At 41.7% G+C, this 25,067-nt stretch overlaps 1 protein-coding gene across 6 annotated transcripts in view; it reads left to right on the top strand.

Moving 5' to 3' along the window:
• Window positions 1-29: 29 nt before the first annotated feature.
• Window positions 30-25,067, top strand: part of msrb3 (methionine sulfoxide reductase B3) — a 121,526-nt gene continuing 96,488 nt past the window's right edge. Inside the window, exons 1-2 of one of the 6 annotated variants that reach the window (XM_041215423.1) lie at window positions 124-240; window positions 21,680-21,822. In XM_041215423.1, the coding sequence (XP_041071357.1) occupies window positions 21,711-21,822 (112 nt within the window). In that variant the 5' untranslated portion in view covers window positions 124-240; window positions 21,680-21,710. Of the gene's footprint in view, window positions 350-21,679; window positions 21,823-22,563; window positions 22,691-25,067 lie in introns of those variants that run through there. The other 5 variants (XM_041215426.1, XM_041215424.1, XM_041215427.1 and 2 more) reach the window with 5 other exon arrangements.

The following is a 25,067-nucleotide window of genomic DNA, read 5'->3' as shown; positions in this document are numbered from 1 at the left end:
TCTCACAACACATTCAGCCAAAAACGTTGGCAAATAACAGGGCCATGAGCGGTGGCCTGTGTCCAATGGTCATATTTGGAGTTGTAGGGCAGAGGAATTTCCCACAGTGCTTCTTGATGTATTATCTAACCAACAGAGGAGCTGAGAGGAAGAAGCCAATGAGTCGGAGCGGGGCCGGCCGTCTTCATCCATTTGACATTATTCTCCTGCTTTTGACCTTGTTTGCAGGGCAGGCGCCAGGTAAGGGCCCCGCGAGATAAACACTCGAAACAAATGGGTCTGTGGTGCGAGCGCGTTGGCGGCTCCTGGACAATCTTATTAACTGAGGGTTGCTCGGGGAGTTGAGAAGGTAAACAAAACGAGCCGACTTTTTCTTCCTTAAAAAAAAAGGAATGTGAGGAAATGTCCGGGCCCGGGCGCTTCCCCCCGCCACCTCCCCCCCCCCCCCCCCCCCACCCCTCCTCTCCGCCCCCTAAAGTTTGTATTTTTGTTTTTAATTTTCGGTGCTGGGTGACTGTCGTTTTGTTTCCGATTTTTCTTTTGCCTCCTCGGTAATCTTTTCCCTCCGCAGTTTGAGGAGTTCTGACAGGCCTAGTGCTGGAGCTCACTTGCTCCCTCATCCCATGGCTCCCACTGACGTTTTTGCTCGGATGCTGCCAGTGCAGAGGATGAACTGCGCAATGAACTTGATGAGACGCAGAAGGTCGCTTTTTGCTGCTGTTGTTGCTTCAGCCATTAAAAATCTCCACCCCCAAAAAATAATTAAAAAGCTGAAACTTGATGTAATCCTCAGAGGCAGATATTAACAGAGGTTTTTGCAGAGCCTGTTGTGTCTTATCTTTAGCTGAATGCTTAACATGAAAGCTTCCTAAACCCAAGACCTGACGTTTTTTTTTTACATTAACAGCAGTCATACCTAGTAGCTCAGCAACAGAGCACTGCGCCCCAGTGCTGGATTATGTTCAAATGATTGTTACCTCTGTCAAATTGTTGGCAAAGATTTTCCCCTCCCAGTAGAAGTATAATTGTCATTGAAGTTAAATCGAATTATGCTCTCAAAAGGCGAAATCCAAAATCTTAGTTTAGGAGGTAAAAGCTGAAATTGTCAGTAGATGGGACAAATGCATATCTCACTCAGCCAGTTACAAATTCATCCATCCTGTCTCAGCCTGCATAGTGTTACCTAAACCTGGGAGAAAGACTAAGGGCTGAAAGCTGTTTTCCTTAGTCCAACACAAATTCAGAATTTTGAAAGTTAGTATAAGAGTTGACCTCCACTTTTTTCATTTTAAAAGTTTATTCAGCTGCATATAATGCTGACTTATTGCTACTTAGAGATGTTCACTTTAAACATTTTGACATCAGATTTTAAAAAAATATGATTAATGGATGTTTTTTCTTTCAGTTTCTGTTTGTTCTATCATTCAATAGTATAGTATGTTAATAATGGGATAATGACAGTATTTGTTTCCCCCCATCTAATTTTCTCTCCCTCGTTTTCTGATGTCAGTGGTGGGATATGGTTTCATGAGTAATAATGACCTTCTAATATCTTGCCCAAGTGGCACTTCATAATCTGATGCCCCGCATCACAGTTGAATAGTTTGCAGTCAATGGCTGCACGCTGTTCAGCTACTGCATGGGGCATCACAGCAAGCTTAACATCTTCCATGCCCCCAGTCTATAAATATGTATGTCCAGCGGGCTTCAATTGATAGCGATGTGAAAAAGCAGTCCTTTTTGGTGGCTTGTGTCATTTTCATTGTGTCTAGGTTTGCTAAAGCCAATAACTGTGCTCCCACTTTCCACTTAAGGTTAGTCTGGATATTAAATGTTAGACCTTCCTGGCTTGGGTGGCACATGTTACAATGACATCAAGTGAGGTTACTGAGATGCAAGTGTAGTTACTTGCGCCGTTGGATTCTGTAATTTCTCCTGCCAGGTTCTGCAATGTTGTAGGCATCAACAAAAATGTTCAAAACCTGCTTAGAAGTATGAAAAGAAAAAGATCCTTTTAACTGTTTTCTTTTAAAAGTACCAAAGGCTTACCATTGAAATATATGTTCATGAAGGTTCAAATAAATTTGATGAATTTTAAAGGTAGTTTTACAAGGTGAGATTTCTGGTGTGGAGTCTTGCTACACAGGTCATAGAATTGGCTTGTCTCTTGTATTGGGGCACCATGCTGGGAGCATAAGCTTACAAAATAACCCCAATACTGTACACCTATTATATTTTGGATCAATGAGCACTGTATTGCAGGTTAGATTGAATTTCGGTGTTGTCACTAGGGTATCAGTGAAATGTAATGATGAATGAGTGAAATTTTCATATTATGTACACATTAGCTGAAAACATCCAGCAGCACAATTATAGCTTTTATCCTTCCAAACTTGAGTTGCGTGTGGAGAGTATCTTGAGCTGTTAAACACTTGGATGAAATACTGCTGGTAATAGTGGTATGAGCAGTTTGAGGCTATAAATTAAGAATATTGGCTAAGAAGTCTATGGGTTTCTGTGCAATTTTTCTTTCTCCCCAGAATGGATTGGCACCAATGTTCTAAGTTCTATTAATGTTAACACTAAAGTTTATGAAGGAAGTGTACAACAAGCTGAAAAAGGAGCGATGATATTTCCCTTTTTTTAAAACTAACTTTCTGATAGTTTACTGATGTTGGTGAATATTTGTCACCAACCAAAATTTGTTATTTCTTGCTTTAACATCTGTTTAAGTTTGCTGAAAAGCTGTCCTCTGTACAGTATATTTTATCATCCTTTTGAATGCTAAATTATTACAACTTTTACAACATGCCTTACTTTGAGGACTTCATGTTGAGTATTGTGAAGTAGTATTTAAAACTAGATGTACAGAACCATATGACATATGTAAATTCACAATATAAAATAAAATTTAAAATATAAAGAGGGTTGCTGACAGATGTGAGTACTTTTTTAACATTTCACTGCTGAGAATAGTTCTCAAACTTTTTAGGTGAAGGACCCTTTTTCAGATGAATTAGTGATCATGGACTGCTTCCCCATCCCCCAGATAAATAATTAAACTCAAATTATTAGCGCATGTGAAGAGAGTTTCAGCAGAACTTTTAAGAAAACAAGTTTTTATTTACAGGTATCAGTGAGATAGGTGTGTTAGCTCTTCACTGCAAGATCTGTCAATTCTTGACAAGAGTCTGGAAAGAGCAGGATCCAGTGAGAGCAAGTACAAAAACAGAAGCAGGGGAAAGCAGGACCAATGGGGAAGCACAAAATGGTGAGAGCAGAGCTGCTGTTCGTTCCATTACAGCTGAACTTGGCCCCTGTTCTTCCTCTTTTATAATAAAATAAAACTATTATCCCCCAAAAATTCCAGAGGATAACAACTTGTGCTTGGTATCTGCTCAATAATCCCAGGTAATTTGTTCCGTGCAAGACTAGAGAATAAATTAGCAGTAGGCTATTTAATTGTGTGATAGGTACATCACAGGTAAACTCCATTCTGTCTTCACTGAATATCCAAGTACATTCAAATTTCAACACCAATAATAGAATGAAAGCAGGAATCTTTTTTTTTAAGTGTCCTTTTCTCCCACCCTTCTTGAGCTTGGGATTGCCAAGGCAAATCAGACCACAATCATTGACAGCCTTGATGAGATCAACTAACTCAACATCTATTGGGACCTTCCCAATTTATATGATATAGCATCAATTTGGGACATACTGACCCACTGAGCAATCAGCAGAAGTTTTTTTAAAAAAAGGATTGATACAAAAGCAAAATACTGTGGATGCTGGAAATCTGAAATAAAATCGGAAAAACTGGAAATACTCAGCATGTCAGGCAGCATCTGCGGAGAGAGAAAGAGAGTTAACATTTTAGGATTGTGATATTTCATCAGAACTAGAAAAATGTTGGGGGATGCCCTGAGTTTTAAGCAAGTCCAGAGGCAGGGAAAAGGATGGAGGAAAGGGGAGGATGGAACAGAAGGGAAGGCCTGTGATAGGGAGGAAAGTAGGTGAGATTAAATGACAATAGAGATGATGGTCCTGTCCGTTACCCCCCTCCCACTGTCCAGGGCCCCACAGACTCCTTCCCGGTGAAAGTGTCTTATTTGTACTTCAATTTAGTAAACTATATTCACTTTTCACAATGTGGTCCCTCTACTCTGGTAAAACCAAATGCATATTGGCTGACTGCTTTGCAAAACACCTTCATTCAGCTTACAAGCATGACCCTGTCGTTTTAATTCTTTGCCCCAATCCCTCTCTGACTTCCCTGTCCTCAGTCTCCTACATTGTTCTAATGAAGCTGAAGGTTAGCTCGAGAAACAGCACCTCATCTTTTGATTAGGCGTTTTAGAGCCTTCTGGACACAACAGTTCAACAATTTCAGGTAATAATTTCTGTCCCTATTTTTTTTGGACAGCAGCTGTTGGTACTGATTCTGCTATTCCTATTTGCACCTCCTCTAGACCCAACTTTGATTCTTTGCTTGCCCCAACACCCATCTGCATTTGCAACATCATCGCTTTCATCATTTAATCTTTCTTGCCTCTCCCTCACACCTTTTATGCATAAACCTTCCTGTTTGTTCTCTCCTCAACTCCATCCCCTCATTCTGTACTTGCCTAAAAATGTTTCATTGCTAACCTTTTTTCAGTTTTGATGAAACGTTATCAATCTGAAATGTTTCTCTCTCCACTGATGCTGCTTGACATACTATTTCCAGCATTTTTTGTTCTTATTTGTGACATACTGTACATCTCTATTCTGATTTCTTGTCAATTTTCTCTTGAAGGCAGTTCCTGCATTGTTGGGTATAGTTTAATGAATGTTAGTTGTTCTCCAATACATTGCCCAGTTGGCCATAATTATTTTAGCCACTTTGGCAGTGAAAGTTTGCTACCAATTCAACCATGCATGAGGTTACCATAAAGAGCTTTCTAAATGTTTGTAATGATTTGGCAATTTCCCATTAACACTTCCTCCAGACACATCTTTTGTTCTTTACATGTCCCATTTTCACCCCCACTTTGCCTTGCATCTCTGTGGTCATTTAATATCTCTTGTATTTCACTCTATCATAGACCTTCCTCTGTTCTTGTTTAAAGACAGTTACACCTCTAACATTTTCCAGCTCTGATGATAGGTTATCGACCTGAAATGTTAGCTTTGTTTATCTTTCCACAGATGCATCCTGCCCTCTGAGTATTTCCAACATTTTCTGTTTCTATTTTTTTAAAAGGGAGCACTTTAAATGTCAGAAAGCTCTTCACACAAAGGGCAGCGGTAACCTGGAACTTTCTTCTCCAAAAAGCTATTGAGGCATGGGCAATTGAAAATTTCAAAACTGAGTTTGATATCTTTTGTTTGGCAAGAGCATTAAGGATCATGGAACCAAGATGAATAAATTGAGTTAAGATACAGATTGATCATGATCTAACTGATTGGTGGATCAGGTTCGAGACATTGAATAGCCTATTCGTTTCTGTTTGGTTCCTAATAGGAAACTTGGTAATTGCTGAATTATAATAGTTTGTCTTTGATGTTCAGCCCGGCACTTGCAGCCACTGGAGAATATTCAAAATTTATTCTCACCAGTTGCCAACATTTAAAACAAAATGAGTAACAAAACTGCCCTTGTATTGCCTTGTAACTGTTGACTACTGTTTCATCAAATGATTTCTGGGGGCTGTCTCCAAAAACGTAGCCTGTGGGTGATGTCACTTCACAAAACTATTAGATTGACTTTTCAGCTTGCTCATCATCTGGAATAGGCTAAAATGTGAATCCGTTTAAGCATTATTTTTAAAAGATATATTGATTGATGTAGAAGGATACTGAAGAGATACTCAGCTATTGTTTTTTGACACTTGGATTTTACTTCCCTCATTCTTTTGAGTTGATAAGTATAGTGCGTACATATGATAGTTGTGGCAGAGCAGAGATCCACTAAAGGAAATAAGGCATTCAAAGTTATCTGCTAGCCTAGGTTCACTAATAATAATAAAAACATCAGCTCAATTAGTCTGAAGGCAGTCCCTGCTGATGCTTAGAGCTTTGGCATGCCATGTGTAGGGAATTCCTTCAACAATTTTTATCACAGATGATTCACTTTGAATGAGCCAGGTTACGCCTACGTGTCAGCTGGAAACGGTTTTGTGCTAGTTCTGTTGTTAGTCTTTTACGAGCCAAATATACCAAATAAAGTTTCTAATTTTAAATTATTGCGGCATTGGAAGCTCCATCAGCGTTGCACATTTGCTAAAATAGGACAAACAATGATTTCAATCTTACAGAAGTAAAACTATAATGTATTTTTTTTTACAATGTCTAATAACTTACAATCTGTGACACATTGTTGGGAGGTGTGGGATGTTCTCTGCCAAAGTTCAGTCTTACATGTAGCACATTTTCAAGCAAAATCTCTGGCATAATACAAAAGAAAATTTGATGTCTCCTCATTTCAAACAGGAAAGCTACTTATAAGTTTTTTAACTTTTGTTTTGTATTCATTCATGGGATGTGGGCTTCGCTGGCTGGGCCGGAATTTATTGCCCATCCCTAGTTGCCTTTGAGAGCTGGTGGTGAGCTGCCTTCTTGATCTGCTGCAGTCCCTGTGGTGTAGGTACACCCACAGTGCTATTAGGGAGTTCCAGGATTTTGACCCAGCGACAGTGAAGGAACGGTGATATATTTCCAAGTCAGGATGATGAGTGACTTGGTGGGGAACTTCCAGGTGGTGGTGTTCCCATCTATCTGCTGCCCTTGTCCTTCTAGATGGTAGAGGCTGTGGGTTTGGCAGGTGCTGTCTGAGGAGCCTTGGTAAATTCCTACACAGTGCATCTTGTAGATGGTACACACTTCTGCTACTGTGCGTCGGTGGTGGAGGGAGTGAATGTTTGATTGCGGTGCCAATCAAGCAGGCTGCTTTGTCCTGGATGGTGTCAAGTTGCTTGAGTGTTATGGGAGCTGCACTCATCCAGGCAAGTGAAGAGTATTCCATCACACTCCTGACTTGTACCTTGTAGTTGGCAGACAGGCTTTGGGGAGTCAGGAGATGAGTTACTTGCTGCAGGATTCCTAGCCTCTGGCCTGCTCTTGCAGCCACAGTATTTAAATGGCTAGTCCAGTTCAGTTTCTGGTCAATAGTAGCCCCCAGGATGTTGATAGTGGGGGATTCAGTGATGGTAATGCAATTGAACATCAAGGAGCGATGGTTGGATTCTCTCTTGTTGGAGATGGTCTTTGCCTGACATGTGTGCGGCATGAATGTTACTTGCCACTTGTCAGCCCAATCCTGGGCATTGTCCAGGTCTTGCTGCATTTGGACATGGACTGCTTCAGTATCTGAGGAATTGTGAATGGTGCTGAACATTGTGCTTGCCAACCCAAGCCTGGGTATTGTCCAGGTCTTGCTGCATTTGGACATGGACTGCTTCAGTACCTGAGGAGTTGCGAATGGTGCTGAACATTGTGCACTCATCAGCGAACATCCCCACTCCTGATCTTATGATGGAAGGAAGGTCATTGATGAAGCAGCTGAAGATGGTTGGGCAGAGGACACTACCCTGAAGAGCTCCTGCAGTGATGTCTTGGAGCTGAGATGACTGACCTACAACAATCACAACCACCTTCCTTTGTGCTAGGTATGACTCAAACCAGTGGACAGTCTTCCCTCTGATTCCCATTGACTCCAGTTTTGCTCGGGTTTCTTGATGCCACACTCGGTCAAATGCTGCCTTGATGTCAAGGGCAGTCACTCTCACCTCACCTTGGGAATTCAGCTCCTTTGTCCATGTTTGAACCAAGGCTATAATGAGGTCAGGAGCTGAGTGGCCTTGGCAGAACCCAAACTGGGCGTCTGTGAGCAGGTTATTGCTAAGCAAGTGCCACTTGATAGCATTGTTGATGACGCCTTCCATTACTTTACTGATGATCGAGAGAAGACTAATGGGGTGGTAATTGGGCAGATTGGATTTGTCCTGCTTTTTGTGTACAGGGCATACCTGGGCAATTTTCCACATAGCTGGGTAGATGCCAGTGTTGTAGCTGTACTAGAATAGCTTGGCTGGGGGGACGAAAGTTCAGGAGCACAATTCTTCAGTACGATTGCTGGAATATTATCAGGGCCCATAGCCTTTGCAGTATCCAGTGCCTTCAGCCGTTTCTTGATATCATGTGGAGTGAATCGAATTGGCTGAAGACTGGTATCTGTGAAACTGGGGATCTCTGGAGGAGACCGAGATGGATCATCCATTTGGCACTTCTGGTTGAAGATTGTATCAAATGCTTCAGCTTTATCTTTTGCACTGATGTGCTGGGCTCCTCCATCATTGAGGATGGGGATATATGTGGAGCCTCTTCCTCCAGTGAGTTGTTTAATTGTCCTCCACTATTTACGACTGGATGTGGCATCATCTAAGCAGAGCTTAGATCTCATTTGTTCCTTGTGGGAACACTTAGCCCTGTCTAGCACTTGCTGCTTATGCTGTTTGGCACGCAAGTAGTCCTGTGTTATAGTTTCACCAGGTTGACACCTCATTTTTAGGTATGTCTGGTGCTGCTCCTGGCATGCCCTCCTGCACTCTTTCACTGGACCAGTTTGATTCCCTGGCTTGATGGTAATGGTAGAGTAGTGGGGGATGCTGGGCCATGAGATTACAGATTGTGTTTGAGTACAATTCTGCTGCTGCTGATGGCCCACAGCGCCTCATGGATGCCCAGTCTTGAGGTGCTAGATCTGTTTGAAATCTATCCAATTTTACATAGTGGTAGTGCTGCACAATATGATAGAGGGTATCTTCAATGTGAAGGTGGGACTTTGTCTCCATAATGACTGTCCGGTGGTTATCCCTACCAATACTGTCATGGACAGATGCATCTGCGGCAGGCAGGTTGGTGAGGATGAGGCCAAGTATGTTTTTCCCTCTTGTTGGTTCCCTCACCACCTGCTGCAAACCCAGTCTTGCAGCTGTGTCCTTTAGGACTTAGCCAGCTTGGTCAGTTATGGTGCTACGAGCTACTCTTGGTGATGGACATTGAAGTCCCCCACCCAGAGTACGTTCAGTGCCCTTGCCATCCTTTGTGCTTCCTCCAGGTGGTGTTCAACTTGGGGGAGTACTGATTCATCAGCTGAGGGAGGGTGGTACGTGGTAATCAGCAGGAGGTTTTCATGTTTGATCTGGTGCCATGAGACTTCATGAGGTCCAGAGTTGATGTTGAGGACTCCCAGGGCAAGTCTGCTATAAGGCAATGAGACAGGATTAATTAATGACCTCATAGTGAAGGTGCCTCTAGGTAGCAGTGATCATAATATGGTTGAATTTCACATTTAATTTGAGGGAGAAAGAAGTGGGGATAAGACTACTGTTTTGATCTTAAATAAGGGCAGTTATAAGGGAATGAAGACAGAGCTGGCTAAGATGAACTGGGAAATTAGGTTAAGGAATAGCTCAGTAGAGATGCAGTTGCAGATATTTAAGAAGATATTTCAAAATATTCAGAAAAGATACATTCCAGTGAGAAAGAAAGACTCCAGGGGAAGGATGCAACATCTGTGGCTCAATCAGGAAGTTATAGATAGTATCATATTGAAAGAAAAAGCATACAATTCTGCAAAGATGAGTGGCAGGTCAGAAAATTGGACAGAATATAAAGAACAAAGAACAGCAAATGATGACTAAAAGATTAATAAGGAGGGGGGAATTAAACTGCGAGAAAAAACTAGCTAGAAATATAAAAAAAGATAGCAAGGGTTTCTACAGGTATTTAAAAAGGAAAAGAGTAAGCAAAGTGAGTTTTGGTCCTCTAGAGAGTGAGGTGAGGGAATTAATAATGGAAAATAAGGAAATGGTGGGTGAATTGCAGGTGTTTTCACTGTAGAGGATACAAATAACATCCCAGAAATAATTGTGAATCAGGAGGTGAAAGGGAGGGGGGATCTTAAAGCAATTACAATCACTTGGGAAAGTATACTAAAATTATTAGAACTAAAAGCTGACAAGTCCTCAGGTCTTGATGGACTTCAACCTAGAGTTTTAAAAGAAGTGGCTGCTAAGATAGTAGATGCATTGGTTTAATTTCCCAAAATTCCCTAGATTCTGGAAAGGTCCCATCAGATTGGAAACTAGCAAATGTGACTCCTCTACTCAAAAAAGGATGGAGACAGAAAGCAGGAGACTACAGGCAAGTTAGCTTAACATCTGTTATAGGAAATTGCTGGAATCTATTATTAAGGAGTTTATAGCAGGGCATTTAGAAAATCTCAGTGCAATCAGGCAAAGTCAACATGGTTTTGTGAAAGGGAAACCACATTTGACTAATTTATCCGATTTCTTTGTGGAAGTAAGAAATAATGTGGATAAAGAGGAACATACTTAGATTTTCAGAAGGCATTTGACAAAGTACCACATCCAAGGTTACTATGCAAAATAAGAGCTCATGGTGTAGGGAGTAACATAGTCGCAAGGATAGGGAATTGGTTAGCTAACAGGAAATGGAGAGTAGGCATAAATGATCTATTTTTGGGTTGGCAAGATGCGATGAGTGGAGTGTCACAGGGATCAGTGCTGGGGCCTCAACTATTTACAATTTGGATCAATGACTTGAATGAAGGGACAGAATGTATGTTTGCTAAATTTGCTGATGACACAACGATAGGTAGGAAAGTAAGTTGTGATGAGGGCATAAGGAGTCTGCCAAGGGATACACAGGTTAAGTGTATGGGAAAAAATTTGGCAAATGAAATATGATGTGAAAACAAAAATGTATCCGCTTTCGCAGGGAAAAATAGAAACGCAGCATATTATTTAAATGGAGCGAGATTGCAGAACTATGAGGTACAGAGGGATCTGGGTATCTGGTACATGAATCTCAAAAAGTTAGTATGCAGGTACAACAAATGTTAGGAAGGCAAACGGAATGCTGTTATTTATTGCAAGGGAAATGAAATATAGAAATAGGAATGTTTTGCTGCAGTTGTAGTTGGCATTAGTGAGACCACATCTTGAGTACTGTATACATTTTTGGTATTTTGGTCTCCTTATTTAAAAAGGATATAATTGCCTTAGAAGCAGTTCAGGGAAGGTTCACTCAACTGGGATAAGGAGGTTGTATTATGAGTAAAAATTGGACAGGTTTGACCTGTATCCATTGAAGTTTAGAAGAATCTGAGGTCATCTTATTGAGACACATAAAATCCTGAGGGGACTGAACTAGAACCAGGGGACACAATTTGAAGATAAGGGGTCTCCCATTTAAAATGGTGATGAGAAGAATTTTTTTCTGAGAGCGTTGTGAGTCTTCAGAAATCTCTTTCCCGGAGAACGGTGGAGGGCAGTGTCAATGAATATTTTTAAGGCAGAGTTAGATAGATTCTTGACTAACAAGGGAGTCAAAGGTTATCGGGGGTAGGTGGAATGTGGAGTTAGGTCATAATCAGATCAGCCATGAAATATTGAATGGCAGAGCAGGCTGGTCTGAATGCCCTACTCTTGCTCCTAATTCATATGTTTGTATGTATGTAAAGGAATATTGTGTTTATTTCAGATTTCTACAGTTTAATTTTAGAATGTTTTCAGATAAAATAGATTCCACTTCAAAAATTGATCTGGGAACATCCACCGCTCGTTGAGGACTTTATAAATGCTGTGACCTTCATTGGCAATCGCTGTTAATAGCGAATCAGCATTACTAAAAACAAATTATGTGGTCATTATCACATTGTTGTTAGTGAGAGCTTGCTGTGCACATATTGGATGCTGTGTTTCCTATATGACAACTGTGACTAAGCTTCAAAACTACGTCTTTGGCAATAAAGCGTCTGATGTGGTGAAAGGTGCAATACAAATGCAAAGTGTTTTTTTTTCTTCTTTGGACATGGTTGAAGTGTTTCTGTGTCCTTTTTTTAAACATAAAAAAATTTGAAGAATAATGACTACAGTATAATTTTACAGAACGTGTACTTCATTTTGTTATCCTTTCTTGTGATGCTATGCTTTAAACAAAGGTTACTTTGATAAGGAACTGATGTCTTCATATATAAAATCGTAATGCACTCCATTAGAACCTCTATAATTTGTAGTGAATGATGTAACTATTGAATCTATTGTATCTGCTGCTTAAAAAAGGCACACATTGCAGCTGAGTTTGCTGCTAAACAGTTGTAAGAAAATAGGGCTAGACTGCAAGCGTATGGAGAGGTGCAGATATAATTAGCTCAGCCTGCCCATATTTAAATTATAATAATGGAACTCCATTTAAAAAGTACAGAACTTATACCTTGTTGTGGTAGGATATAACAGATCACATCAGGGATAATTCCAGATTCCGTTACATTTTTAAGTGACGTCCTATTCTCTATAACTTTATAATCTCCCTATGTTAGGCAGCTACACAACAATGGTAGAGAACTGTTTTTGGAGGCCATTGAAGAAATGCTTAAATTAGGAGCTAAACATAGTATTCTTTAAATTGGCTTGGAAGCCACCTTTTTTGTGTGAATGTGAACACCTAGCTAGCTACATCTTAAAAATGACTATGCTTATGTGCATGAAGTCACATCACAGCTTGACAACTTGAAACTAGACACGTTTGAGGCACCAAGCTATTTTGTCCACAGCATTATAACAGGAAGTTAATATGGCCTCTAGGGTGAAAGGGGAAGGAATGTTAAGTGTGTTATGAATAGAGTAGAACACCTGACTCTATTCATTACACCCCTTGCATTCCTTTACCTTGATCCTTGTGAGGCCATTCTGATTTCCTGTTTTGGGTGTTATGATTGAGAGAAATTACAGTTGATTTTGTTAGCAGGGATACCAAAGGTCAATTTAAAAGCATTGATTGTTTCTTCTGTGTAGATGTGCAGGCCCAGATTTTTGCTACAATGGCGAGGCTCTCCGCCATGGCAAAAATCCCGAAAATGGCCAGAACTAAGTTCCACCCCAGAACATGGCATTTCCTGTGCTGATGGGGTTGGGACTGGAGTCGGGCCAGGGTTCACACATGCGCCGTTTACAGAGGCAGCTGGCCATTTAAATCACCAGCTGTCTCTGCTGAAGTGGGATTTTGGTAGGCCAGGAGTGTGAAACCTGACATGTGCAGATTAGACCACGTAAGAGCAGGTCTGAACTTGGTGGATTCATTTGGTTAGACAAGGTACCCCTTTGGATATGGTCCTGGGACATCTTTGGGAGAGGTAAGGCACCCCTTGGGATTGTTAAAAGCAAACATGATTGTGCGTAAAAAATACATAAACTCTTTGGAACTGTCAAAAGATACTAAATGAGTTGGCATGGAGAGGGTAAGAGCAAAGGGTGGCAGGTGGGGGCATGGGTTGGCATAGGTTGGCACTAAGTTAGCATAGTTATAAAGGGCCATGGGACTGTAGGGGGAATAGGGGGTATGAGGGGCCATGAGGAATGGGTAGAGGGTATGGGTTGACATGGGGGTATGAGGGACCATGGGGGGATGGGGGGCATGAGGTGGCATAGGTTGACATGGATGGGGCATGGGATGTGTGTGGAGGGATGAGGGCTGGGGGGCTGTTTTTATTTTAATCTTTAAATAACTTCAACAAAGTTCCAGACCACAGAGGCAGGCCTTCCATCTAACCCTCCTTCACACCTGGCAGCCTCCACACTCGTTCCAGAGGCTGTGGGCCTGACTTCCTATTCAGGCTGTGGGGCCGTTTCTCCTGAGGTAGGAAATTTCCCAACTCGAAGCTACCTGCCTCCAGAGTGAAAATTCAGGCCTATATAAATACAAATTTTTAAACTCCAAAAACATTTTTTTCCACCTGGAACAGTAAATGAATTGGTTTTGACTTGATCTTTAGGAGTCCAAATAACTTACTGTGTGAGAGGCCTTTTAAATCAACAACTTACATTTACATAGCGCTTTTAACAGAATGAAACGTCTCAAGAGCTTGACAGGAGCATTGTAAAACAAAGTATGACACCAAGCCACATAGGGGGATAGGGGGATGGGGGGTGAGGGCTGAGGGGTGGTGGGGGGAGGTGGGGGGTGGTGGTTGTGGTGGGGGGGAGGGGGTTGTGTTGTGGTGGGGGGGGGGGGGGGGGGGGGGGGGGGGGGGGGGGGGGGATTGTGGGGTGGAGGGGGGGTTGGGGGGTGGTGGTGGGAGTGGTGGTGGTGAGATGAGGATCTGATGGTGGTCCATGGGATTCTGATGTTGGTTGGGTTGAATTGCATTTGTGGTCAGGGCGGTGCCTGATGATGGTCAGAGGCATGGGTGGAATAGTCAGATTATGGGAGGGAAGGGGTTGCTGTTTACTGGTAAGCCTGTTGTATGACTCACAAGTAGTACTGTAAAAACGCTTAGTTCATGTTGTCAGCCCCTTCATCTCCTATAATATATTAAGTTTTCTGAGGCCCGGAAACTCAGCCACCTGTGCTTCAAAAGTAGAATGACCATTAAAGGCATGCAGCCTCATCGTAATATTTAAATGAACGATTCTCTTCTCGTGAGTTGATTGGTCACCAGTGCCTGGTTCTGCCTCTGTTAAAACTGGAACTGGGCAGGTGTGATTCTTCTTCCAGGTTTCTTTTTATTCTAAAATCACTGAAACAACTCCAACCTTCCTATTTTTGGGCATTAAAATTCAGACCAATGCATCAGTCTTGGACATTCAGTAAGTCCTGTCATGAGTTTGAAAGGATCCTGCAATGTGATATTTTAGAATTAAATTTTTTGAACGAGGAGAAATATCTCTTAAGATATACAGTCATTAATTCTATGTATTACACAGCTGACTTAATACCCAGTCACACATTAACTCCACCCCCTTTAATTGGTAACTGGAAATTAGATGTAATTTGATTTTTTTCACTACTGCCAAGTCAGCAACAAACAGGATAGGGTCTGAAGCAGCCTCTAAACTCCAGCATTACTGGCAACAACAAAGTGACTGTGGAAAGGGAAAGCTCTCCCTTGGTGACTTTGTTGTTACTGCTGGTTCACTGGCTGTTGCCCTTTATCAAATGAGTTGAAGAAGTCAGCTGTCTTTTTGAGGTTGCTGCTAATAACCTCAAACACACTCCATGTTGGCCCAGTCCTGGTGTATCTCTCTCTCTCTTTGCACTGGATGACCCTGTCCTGCCATGCCTGAAGCACAGTAACGTCCCCCAACTTGTCCCAATCCTACCTGTAATTGTTGCACTGATTGGTCTCACGCCCCCTGTTCAAAATGCTGAATAAACCAAACAACCAGATTGGCCACATCTAACCCAGAAGTGTGAGGTGGGCAAAGGTCAGGAGGGTGGCAGATTGTGATGATGGATGAAACAATTGGTTATTTTTGGCAGACCCCTTGACCTGCTTGTGGACCCTGATTGAGAATCCCTGTTTTAAATTATAGCAGAAGGTTGTGATTGACAGCATTACTGGTTGTCTGTCTTATATATAGGTTAATGTTGTGACTCATCACATGGTATCAAAGGTCACAGAGCCATCATAGGAATAGGGCAAGTGCTAATTCTGTAAGCACTGTTTTTGGACTCTGATGCAATAAACTCACATTTGGGTGATTTTTATATGTCTTTTAATTTATAAATTACTAGCATTTGTACCAGTGCAGTGTTTCAAACAATGTTGGTCAATGTGCTTGACATCTTGTTCTGTGCCTGGATTTGGTTTATCCTCATTTTTCTCCTCTTAAACCCCTGTGTGATTTCTATCATGGTTGTCTGCCATTCATATCACAGCTAATTTTTAGCCTGAGAAAAGCATCTAACATTTATTTATTATTACCTGCCAGCAGATGGCTGGTAAAAGTGATGACAAGAGATTACAAATATATCTTTGTTCTTTAAACTGAGGTGAGCAGGAAAGATTTCAGACCAAAGTAGGCTGGGCATGGAATGACTCTTGAGATTTGTTGATGTGGGTAAAAATGATTCAGAGTTAGTCTGGGAAACATGAATTTATGTGACTGCCTGCTGCTGAGAGAAGAACAGAGGTTTGCAGAGACAGTGGCTGGAACCAAGATGAAGATATGTGCTGTTATTAACATGAACTGAAGCCAATCAGAAGTTAAAGTGGCACTTGTGGAAGAAATGGACAATAAATTCCAGATCAAGAATCAAAACTTCAGCCAAGTACTCCAAATTGAAACCTCTCTCCCTCTCACTCTCACACTTTGTGTGTCTGCCTCTCCCCTCCCCCCATCTCTGCCTCTCCCCTCCCCCCATCTCTGCCTCTCCCCTCCCCCCATCTCTGCCTCTCCCCTCCCCCCATCTCTGCCTCTCCCCTCCCCCATCTGCTGGAAAATGCAATTACTGTAGTCAGGTCTTTTGTGAAGGGCTTCCTTCTGGGATGTAAGCATCTATGAGTCTCTCTGTCTATCGCTCCCTCTTTTCTCTCGCCATGCTCCCCAGCCGCCCCCCGCCCTCTCACTCACACCATGTAGCGACCTCGTTTTGAGTGTTGCTAATCATGCTATAATATCACTATGGGACAAAGCAAGAGGCAGGCCCCAAGAACTACTTCAACTAGTAGAGGGAATGAACCTGCCCTATTGGTATTATTCTGCACTATACCCTAATCATCTAGCAAACTGAATCCTAAATTGAGCTTTAGGTGTTGCCATCTCTGCGAAAACATTTTCTAAGGATTTACAACATTTTGCATATAGCCCCCCTCCCCCTTTCCCTACCCCTGGAATGGTTTAATTAAGGGACAGGAGATGCACAGCATACAAGAATCATGAAGAAAAGAGAGTCTGGGCCAGAATGGCGATTATAGAGCAGGACCTGTGGTTGCAGAGTTTGGGTAGGGCCAGGAAGAGATTTAAGGGCAAGAATTTTAAATTTGAGTCCTTGCAGGTCGTTCGGGGTGGGAGCGGGGGAGTTGGTGGATGGGGAGCCAGTGTAGGCTGGTGGAAAGTGGCCCAGGACAGGAATAATACGGCAGAGCTTTAAGTAAGTTGCGGCTTGTGGAGGATGTTCAGGGGTGACAAAGATACGTATCAGAATTTCAGGGGCAGAAAGACTGAGGTTAGCCTGAGAGAGTGGTGTATACTTAGCCCAATTGGTGCTGAATTTAGAGCAGGGTCCATAAACAGGTATTTACATATTCAACATAAAAACAGAATTACCTGGAAAAACTCAGCAGGTCTGGCAGCATCGGCGGAGAAGAAAAGAGTTGACGTTTTGAGTCCTCATGACCCTTCGACAGAACTTGAGTTCGAGTCCAAGAAAGAGTTGAAATATAAGCTGGTTTAAGGTGTGTGGGGTGGGGGGGGGGGGGTGGGGAGAGAGAGAGAGAGAGAGAGAGAGAGAGAGAGAGAGAGAGAAGTGGAGGGGGGGTGGTGTGGTTGTAGGGACAAACAAGCAGTGATAGAAGCAGATCATCAAAAGATGTCACCAACAATAGAACAAAAGAACACGTAGGTGTTAAAGTTGGTGATATTATCTAAACGAATGTGCTAATTAAGAATGGATGGTAGGGCACTCAAGGTATAGCTCTAGTGGGGGTGGGGAGAGCATAAAATATTTTAAAATACTTAAAAATAATGGAAATAGGTGGGAAAAGAAAAATCTATATAATTTATTGGGAAAAAAACAAAAGGAAGGGGGAAACAGAAAGGGGGTGGGGATGGAGGAGGGAGCTCAAGACCTAAAGTTGTTGAATTCAATATTCAGTCCGGAAGGCTGTAAAGTGCCTAGTCGGAAGATGAGGTGTTGTTCCTCCAGTTTGCGTTGGGCTTCACTGGAACAATGCAGCAAGCCAAGGACAGACATGTGGGCAAGAGAGCAGGGTGGAGTGTTAAAATGGCAAGCGACAGGGAGGTTTGGGTCATTCTTGCGGACAGACCGCAGGTGTTCTGCAAAGCGGTCGCCCAGTTTACGTTTGGTCTCTCCAATGTAGAGGAGACCACATTGGGAGCAACGAATGCAGTAGACTAAGTTGGGGGAAATGCAAGTGAAATGCTGCTTCACTTGAAAGGAGTGTTTGGGCCCTTGGACGGTGAGGAGAGAGGAAGTGAAGGGGCAGGTGTTGCATCTTTTGCGTGGGCATGGGGTGGTGCCGTAGGAGGGGGTTGAGGAGTAGGGGGTGATGGAGGAGTGGACCAGGGTGTCCCGGAGGGAGCGATCCCTACGGAATGCCGATAGGGGGGCTGAAGTGCCTGACGTTTGTTCTTTTGGGTGCTGTGGACACTAGAAGCTGCTGGCTTCCAGTCTGTTGCTGACAGTGCAAAACAAAAGCTACAATAAGTCTGTCTCTCTCTACTGAAAACAAACACTTGCATTTCCCCAGATGCTTCATGGCATGTTATTGTCTCTTTTTCTTAAAGTCAATGGTGGCTTTAACTATGCCCTCCAAGTAGTTGTAATAGTGGGACACACAATATTTGTATTAATTAATGAAAATAGGCATCAAATTACACTTTATTCCCTCCTGCATTTTGCCCTCTTAGACAAAGACCTTCTTCTTCTGTTTCAATTTAGAAAGGTTACCCGTTCCGTGAGCTCCTTTAACTCTATTGTGTGCATTTTTCCGCTGTGGAATATTTTTCAGAAAATTCATGAATATGTGGGCCCAGGTCTTCTGATTTCTGGATGACCATTCCCCAGAAGATCCACTGGTGGACTCTTTGGAAGTCCCCATGCACTGACTACATGGGATTTCCCCAGGAAGTTTCAACTTCATTGGGCAATTACCCTGTGCCTGGAACCCTCCAAAACTCTGATTTAAAGTCTGGATGGTTTCGACTCACTTAGCATAGTTACCCAGAAAAAGTTAGAAGGATTAAAACCAGTTCTAACTCCTGGGTAACTATAGTATTGACCCCCACCCCCGAATACACACCCCCAACATTGGACACTCTTGACTATTCTCTTGACCCCCCAACCCCACCCTTGACCATCCAACTAGCATCCCAACCCCCTGACTAAGCCCCCACTCCCTGACCACTCAACTAGTACCCGCACCACCCCGACCATCCTCCCTACCCCCTGACCACCCAGCCACCTCCCAACCACCCAATACCATCTCCCACAACCACCCAACACCACTTCCCCGATCCACCCTACCCTCTCACCCACTTGCCTTACACACTGACCTTCTCTCCCAGCTTGTCAGAGTGGCTGAGGCATTTAACCTTACCAGAATACGGCAGCTAGTGCCATAGAAGGGGGAGGTGGGGAGGGTGGCATGGCTCAGCTTCCCCTGATGCTCCTACACTATGAGGGAGTAGCTGCACTCCACATATCTCAGGAGGCCTAGGTCAGAACCCCAGGCAAGAAATGTGGTGCACAAATGTGGTTAAGAAAATAGGAGTGGAGTGGCAATCAGATGGTGATGGCCGCTCCACGGAAGATTCGGTGATCAATCTGCCCATTTTAGGTCTTTTCCCACCTCAGCACAAACTAGGAGCTTGAAACAAAATCCTGAGTTAATTTTATCAGCAGCATATTGCATCATACAACCTCCTGTATTTACAAGTCCTGATGATGTGGACGAGGACCCTTGTATTTTCCTTTATTTATTTATTTAGTTAGTTAGTTAATGTAAGTGTCAAATTAGAATTCAAACTGCTGAATCGTACTTCAATTTCCTTCCAAAACTCTTAAGTGCAGTGTATAGAAGCCCATTTAGGATGCAGTTGTCTTTTTAAGAGGTTTGCTACAACTTGAGCTATTTGTGTGATATTATGTGCTACCCCTTAAAATTTGAGTAGTGATGTTATTTAGGATGAAACTTACTTCACAAAAATAATTGAACCTGATCTTTATGAAGTTGTAACTTGTATGGTTTACTAGAATAAGTATTTTGCAATAGAAAAGACTGAGGAAATTTATTGTAGGTTTTGAAAATTATGAAAGGCTTTCTGTTAGAGAATTTAGTTGTTCCTTATTCAGCCTAATTGGGGAGTCTATGACGAGAGGTCATCAGTTTAAAATTATCACTTGGAGAGTGGAAAGATGTTGGGAGAATTTTTTTACATAGGGGCTGTTGGAACATGGAGTACTTTGCCACAGGGAATGGCTGGAATAGAGACCACTGTATCTTCAAAGAGAAAATTGGAGAACTATTTGGATCAGTAACAAAGTGTGATAGTTTGGGAATGTGACAAGTGCCAGATGCAAAGCTTTTACATATGCTAGCTAATCTCCCATGGCATTATCCCTGGTAATTTGGAGGTTTTGCTCTTATTTAAGGAGAGGAGCATATATGATGTAATGTACAATGATTATCGAGAAAGGAGTATTTTAAATTCTGGTTAAAAATAAATAAATGTGAAATTGATTCCATATGGGTATAAAATTTAGAAATTGCTATTAAATTAATCTAATGGATTGAAAATAAGATTAAATTGTAGTTGAAAAAGGGCTTCTATATCAGAGGGTTTGGCTGCTCAATGAATTGGCTTTGGTGAGGATGTTGGAATTTATTTGCCTGTTTTCCCACTTGACTTTGAGCATCCTGCAGAGACATCGCTGGTGAAAATTTTCCAGTGCCCAGAGGTGCCTTTAGCAAATGACCCAAGTCCCACTGTCATACAGAAGGGTGGTGGCAACAGCAATGTTGTTCTCTTCTGGATACCTCTGTTGTCGAAGGTCTGTTTGCATGATTTTTGGAAAGCTTTGCTGGCACACCTGATTGTATGCTGGATCTCCTCTTCAATGGTGACTTTTAAGAAAGGTAGCTGCCAAGATATGGGAAGTGTCCAACAACTTATAATGTCTCCTCATAAAAATAGCTGGAGATGTAGGTGCTTGAGGGGAGAGCTGATGGAGGATTTTGGCCTTACTGATGTTGAATGAGAGACCAACCTGTATGTGGAGTTAGAGGTTGAGAGTGGTGTGAATGTCACTGGGCTACGTATGCATAGTCATGGGCATGGTGTAAATCATGGATATGCTCAAGGCAAACCTTATTTGCATATGGAAAGGGACTAACATGGATCCAATCTCCAAACTGAGTCCTTGTTCAGGGAACCTGCATGGCAAAGGCCACTGCTGAAAGTGAGTATTACCTAGCTATTCAGTTGTGTAGGGCTTCTTAGCTCAGCCTCATCCTATCTACATTGCCATTCATGCACTTGCAGGTATTAAGTGAATGGGCTCCCTGATTGATTTTATTCCCCCACCCCTCCCTTGCCCCCATTAGCTTGGAAACATTGATATCAATTGAAGCACTGCTGGCTGGTATAGCAAACTCAAGGACTGAATCATAGAACCTCTCTACGCATTTACTTACTGAATTAGCCTGGTAGCTGAAGACCTTTTTAAGTTAACCCTATTGTTTACTGGTCTTTTTTATTCATTAATATGATTGCAACAGAGGTATTAATCTAGAATGCAAATGCAACTATTAACCTGTGAAGGTTCAATGGGTTTAGCATGATAAGTTGTGCAGTGTGAATACATGTACACTATTGATGAAATGTGCACTATTGATGAAATGTGCACAAGAGTAATCTTGTTACATATATGCAATAAAGCTACTCACACTGCTTTGTAATATTTGCTTTCACCAGTAGATGGCACCTCTTTTACCTGCACCATGAGCATATAAAGTAACCATAAATCACCCAGTTCAAGTATGCTAGAACCCCAGTACTGGGGCACACTGCCTATTAATTGCAAAATACATCCTTGTTCTTTGCCTGACCTGCAGAGTGACATCACTGCCTTTCTTCCTGTTGCACTGTAGCTGCCTGACCCAAAGGCTTGACATAAGCCAGATGGCTTCGATTGGTAGGCGCACAGGCTGCCTGGTACTGCAATTGATGATGCTGAATAGGAGGACCTTTTATGATCAGCTGCGGGCACTGAGTAAGACTGCAGCTCTTCTAGGTAATTGCGCATCATTGAACACTTTCATTTTCACAACAGGCTCTGCGAAAGTTACAAGAATGTTTTGTTCTTCTGTATCTTTTTGTTTTATTTTTAATTGTCATTTGAGTTTGTTCACAATAAATAGACTCCCCACAATGGAATGTTGCTCAGTGCCTTTTCTGTTTTGCAGCAAACAGTCATTTTGAAGTTGACATGTTTACTTTTGTTTAATGGCTCATTGAGGCTGTTCATTGTGACACTTAATTTTGTTTCCTTTTCTCTCCTTGTAAAAACAGAAAAAATTGTTTTGGCTTTGCAGTAAGCCAGCTTTAAGATGTCAGAGTTAACATAAGCATATTTCTTTCAGACACACTCCAGAATGACCGCGCAGTATGTTTGTCCATATAAATCATTGTTTTGCTCCTCGGAAGGTGGTGAGACTCCAGAGATGCCTACGCTCTTAGTCTGTGAAAACACAAGAGACAACATTACTTTGAAGATTCATTTCCCCATGAATGCCCCACATTCAGTTTCTCCATTGTGCTTTCATCTACTTGATCCGAAGTCATGTATAAATAATATGCATTGCTTTCTCACTTCCAAATATCCAACCAAGGAAACCAAACTAGTAGTTTACTGCAACTCAGAATTATCTTTCTATAGCATAAAAATCAGCATTTTCTGAATATTATCTAAGTAACGTGCATGCTGTTATCATTTTGATGTTTAATGGGATTTTTTTTTTGTTTCCCCACTTAGCTGTTGTTCCCTGCTTCTTGCCTCTTATTTCTTGGTGGAAGTATCCCAGTGATGTCCGCATTCAACCTGCTGCATTTGGTGACAAAGAGCCAGCCAGTAGCCCTTCGTGCTTGTGGGCTCCCCTCAGGTTGAATGTGTGCTGCATGCCGTGTGTCTTGTGGGCTTCCATCAGGTTGAATGTGTGCTGCATGCTGTGTGTCTTTTTGCAAACTTTGGGTGCTGTTTTAAAAAAAAATAAGAGGGTGATTCTGCTGTAGAAAATTCTAGGTTATTGGAATGACATTGACCCTAGTTTTAGTTTAGCAGAATTTGACTTTGAAGCCAGAAGTTAGCAATAAATCACTGCTTTGAGTGCACACATTATCCCCATTTTGAAAAGTCAAAGTAACATTTACCAGCTCCTCCTCGTCTATATATTATCTTCCCTTACTCCTGATGGTATCTTCCTGTTCTGAAATGCAGGGACAACCTTTTAGATCCTGAGAAAACTTAACTGTGATCATCTTTGCTACTTGAGATGCCGTTCCCTGTCTTGACAGCATCTTGACAGTGTTACTATTCTCATTTTAAAGGCATTTTATTTCCTGCAATTTCAAATGACATTAAAAATTACATTGTGGCAGATATGTAGGCTAAAATATAAAATTATGCTAAAAGTTCTAGAAGTTAGGAAAAGCTTCTGATGTCCTGAGGGGGGAAAAGTACTATTAATATATTTTATTGGTACAACACTGTTTTCTTGCTTTACTGTTTGTTATCCTGATAAATATTAAAAGAAAATTGATGTTTTACACTTGTGTAAACTTTAAAAATGAAACTGTTACATAAATTGCATGTCAATGGATACCCTTAAGCTGATTCCAGAAACATTTTTAACATAAATTGGGCAATACTATATTGTATTCTATAAAACCGAGTATTGGTAGATCCCAAATGCATTTTTTTTGGTAAAAGACCAAAACAGCAGTTCTCATGATTTATGGAAAAGGATGATAAAAATGCATGGCTTTACATGAGTTGCTGGCACTGTTTTAAAGCACAACTAAAAAGTTTCATTCAGCTCTTGCACAACGTACTCATGAGGGAAAGGCCACAACTTTAATCTTCCTCACTTGTGCATGCACTACTTGTCATGTCTCAGCTTCGAAATTATTATATGATGGCAATTTAATGCCCTCAAAGTACATTGTTTCACTGTAGGAAACGTGAGCAGTGTCAGTTGGAGTAGGTTGCATATCTCAGAGATTTTTTAACAAAGGCAGTGTAGAAATAAAACTGCATGGCCAGTACCAACATTATGTTGAGAAATCAAAATACTACAGATGTTGAAAATCTGAAACAGAAATAGCTGGAAACGCTCTGCAAGTCAGGCAATATCCGGGGAAAGACCAGACTAAACCTTTTGGGTGTGGACACTGACTTGCAACTGGGGAACCAGAAATATGTTTATATTTTCACATGAGAAACGGCAAGCAGAAATAGATGTTTTTTAAACAAAAAAGTGGACATAGCCTAATAGATATGGTCTACTGAGGTGGGAGCTGGAGGCAAACGCATACATGTGATATGGATTGAGATATTGTTCAAGACAGCCTTGTCAGGGAGAACCTTAAATCCTCTTGAGGCCGTAACAAAGGAAAATCTTCCAGTTCCTAGCCTTCCTTCATAGCCCACTACCAGAAGCTGGTCAGTACATTGTGTGTAACTCAGAAATCCTCTTTTCATTATTGAACATCTGTAATTTGGAGCACACCCCACTCTACTTGAATAAGGTGATTGACAGCAGTAATGGCAAAAATAAAGCCCATTGATAAATGGGCAAGATTATCAGCAGGCACTAACATTGCTGCCACTCACTGGACTATAGAGCAACTGGTTTATCCTTGTTTCAAGTTCACTCACTACTGCTATGTATATATGAGATCTGGAGCCCTTAGAATTCTGCGATTAGCGGACACAGTTCCTGCGATAACAGAACCAAATTCTATTGCACAAGAATGTTGATTTTGTAATAAGTTTGTCTAAAGTTTGGGCACATCTCAATATCAATATAATCAATATTGTTAAAGTAAGTGACTAAAGCTATTGGGACTATTTCCACTGGAACAGAGAGGGCTAAGAGGAGGCAACAGAGTTTTTCACGAATTATCAAGGGTTGTAATAGGGTGAGCAGGGAAAGATTTGATCAGTCAATGACGACTGGTCATCACTTTTAAGAGGTTACAAAAATTTTTATTACATGGTGTTGTTGGAACATGCAATGCTGCAATGCTTTGGCACAGGGAGTGGTTGGGGTTGAGACTTTTGGATGTTAATATTTTAAACAGGAAAATATTTGAAACAGAGCAACTTCAGAACTATGGGGAACAAGTGAGGCTGCTTCATGATTACCTTCTATACTCATGCATGTTCTCAATCAGAAGGATGTTACTTGATACCAATCTTCCAATCCCCATTGATTTAGCTGTTGTAAATCCCCATGAATTTCACACTGTGCACATTTA

Source organism: Carcharodon carcharias, chromosome 21 (assembly GCF_017639515.1).
Source record: "Carcharodon carcharias isolate sCarCar2 chromosome 21, sCarCar2.pri, whole genome shotgun sequence".
NCBI classification, from domain to species: domain Eukaryota; kingdom Metazoa; phylum Chordata; class Chondrichthyes; order Lamniformes; family Lamnidae; genus Carcharodon; species Carcharodon carcharias.
Note: the sequence above shows the minus strand (reverse complement) of the source record. Positions and strands in the feature narration are given on the sequence as shown.